We start from the raw sequence: 2,557 nt of genomic DNA, 5'->3' as shown, positions 1-2,557 counted from the left end.
TATTTAATATGTTGCTACCTCGTTCTACATTCCTCACTTATATCACACAGGGAGGACCCACAATATATTTGCAGAGTAATCATTAGTTATGTTGATGTGGAAATCAGTTTTGATGCTGATGCATTTCAAGAACTAATTAAATAGAAAACCCAATCATCTCAGATAATGTAGAGGATTTTTATGATTCTATTGACAGATGATTATTATTGCTGAAAGAAGTTTAGAACATATTAATAAGCTTAGATATTAAACACTGAATATTTTCACAACATGACTGCATATCTGTTTTGTCTTTAAACCATAGACAAGTGGATTAAGAAATGGAGGGACCAGCAAGTAAACGCTAGAAAAGAGAATGTGGATATAAGGGGGGATATGAGAACCAAACCTATGTGTAAAGAAGGAAAAGAAGGCTAGGAGATAGAACTGGAGGAAGACACAAACGTGAGTGATACAAGTATCAAATGCTTTAAACCTAGCCTCCTTCTGGGGCAAACGTAAAACGGTGGTCAATATCTGGATGTAGGACAAGGAAATGAATATGATGTCAAATCCTGCAACTGTAAAGGCCACAAATAAACCAGAGATCTTGTTGATCCAAATATTTCCTGCAGCAAGTTTCACAATCGCCATATGCTCGCAGTAGGAGTGCGAGATGATTGTTGTATGATAAAATTTGAGCCGACTCTTTATCAGTATTATGCAAGGAGTTACAAGGGCAGCAGCCCTGAGAGTTACTGCAGTACCTATTTGGATGACTAGCTGGAAGGTTAAGATGGTGGCATGCCTCAGAGGGTAACAGATGGCGATGTAACGATCAAAAGCCATAGCAAGCAGGATGCCTGACTCAATGACCTGAAAAGTGTGTATAAACCACATTTGAAGCAAGCAAGAGTCAAAATAGATTTCTGACATATGAAACCAGAACACTCCAAGCATCTTGGGTATAATGCTCGTAGCAAGTCCAATATCCGTGGTTCCGAGCATGGCTAGGAAGATGTACATAGGCTCATGGAGGCTGCGTTCTGATTGTATGACGGCCAGCAGCAAGAAGTTTCCGATCATTGCAATGAGGTACATGGCAAAGAATGGGATCCCAATCCAGCACTGCACAGACTCCAGCCCTGGGATCCCTACTAGTGTCAACACAGAGGGCATGAAGACAGTGGAATTGGAAATGAGCATGATATCTATGGGTCTTCTGATACAGACAAAGATGTCTTTCACTCAGTTCAGCTCTGCCTCTTCAATTTTCACTCTTGGTCATCAATCTGTGTATTTGTTTTTATTTCGATAGATCTCTGTGATCATATTATCCTTCTCACAAATTGTTGATAGGAAAAGTCTAATTCATATGTACACATCACTTCAAAGAAAACACCCACCAGCACCACGTCACAATAATATTCAGGTTACATGGCAAGCAGACTGTATTTATAGTCGGTAAAACCATCTGCTTAAGACATCACCTGCTGGCTTTTCTGTGACTTCCTTCTAAGACCTGTTGACCAAAAATTAGATACTTTCTTTTACCTGGGAACTGAATTTTAATCAGTTTGATGAATCTCTGCATTACCTACATTTCTGCTCTTCTCTAGTAATCTATTGATCCAAATCCTTTGTAACTGAGAAATGTCAATTTGGACCAGTAAATACACTGATACCAGCAAATTAATATACGAAGCAAAAGATATTTATGTAAGGCGCATCATCGGAATTTGGCTCGACTGATGGAGACTTGAGAAAAAAATAATTCAAGTTTAGGTTATGCTGACTTTTCCTTGTCAAAGCTCTCTGCTGTTTTCAGGTATTTAGTTGAGTTGCTTTTCCTTTTGCTGATAGTTCCAACAGCTAAAATTCTTACATTTAGCTGTGAGCCAAAAATAGCAGAGTAACCAGTTGAAATTCAAGATATGTTGCAGATTTCTTAGAAGAAGGAACTCCTTGGAGGCAAGAGGCTGACCATTAGCAATGAACAGAAATAAAGACTCATCCCTAGAACACAAACAACACGAAAACAATAACCAAACTTATGGACAGCTAGTCAACTCTCCCTCACGGTGACTTCATATAAGCTCCAGTAAGTATAAATCTTCATATGTGCAGACATCTTCATCTTTCTCTTTCAAAGCAACAATTGATTTTTAGCTGGCAGCCTTATTGTTTACAGCTCAATGTCTAAACAACGGAGATAGAAAAATGGAAGAATGAACAACTAAGCCATATAAATACCCTTGTCTTCAATTCCATTTGTCAAAATATTTGGCCATTTGGGTTCATTGATTCTAACTGAAATATAGGTATTTACAAAAATTTGAAACAGACTTTAAACTAATATATAAGCATCTATTAAATTACAATCAATGATTAATAGACTACGTTAAAGCTTCCCAGAAGAACTAGGCAGGAAAGAGAAGAGGTGACACTTGAGGGTGTAAGAAATGATTCAAAAGAGTTATTGACTAGAGTAAATATTAAAACGTAATAACTTCCCACTTTAATTTGGAAATAAACTTTCTGAAACCTTGGCCTATTATACCTTTTTAAAAAGGTCTTC

General features: G+C 37.5%; 1 protein-coding gene across 1 annotated transcript; it reads right to left on the bottom strand.

The window, feature by feature from the left end:
• Window positions 1-246: 246 nt before the first annotated feature.
• LOC101646551 (olfactory receptor 52A1-like) lies at window positions 247-1,185 on the bottom strand. Its single transcript, XM_004717486.1, has one exon. It carries the CDS (start codon window positions 1,183-1,185, stop codon window positions 247-249), a length of 939 nt encoding a protein of 312 aa, XP_004717543.1.
• Between the last annotated feature and the right edge of the window lie 1,372 nt (window positions 1,186-2,557).

This window comes from Echinops telfairi, unplaced genomic scaffold (assembly GCF_000313985.2).
Source record: "Echinops telfairi isolate 266 unplaced genomic scaffold, ASM31398v2 ScPeMD7_41;HRSCAF=154, whole genome shotgun sequence".
Taxonomy (NCBI): domain Eukaryota; kingdom Metazoa; phylum Chordata; class Mammalia; order Afrosoricida; family Tenrecidae; genus Echinops; species Echinops telfairi.
The sequence above is the reverse complement of the archived record's forward strand: the minus strand, read 5'-3'. Positions and strand labels throughout refer to the sequence as shown.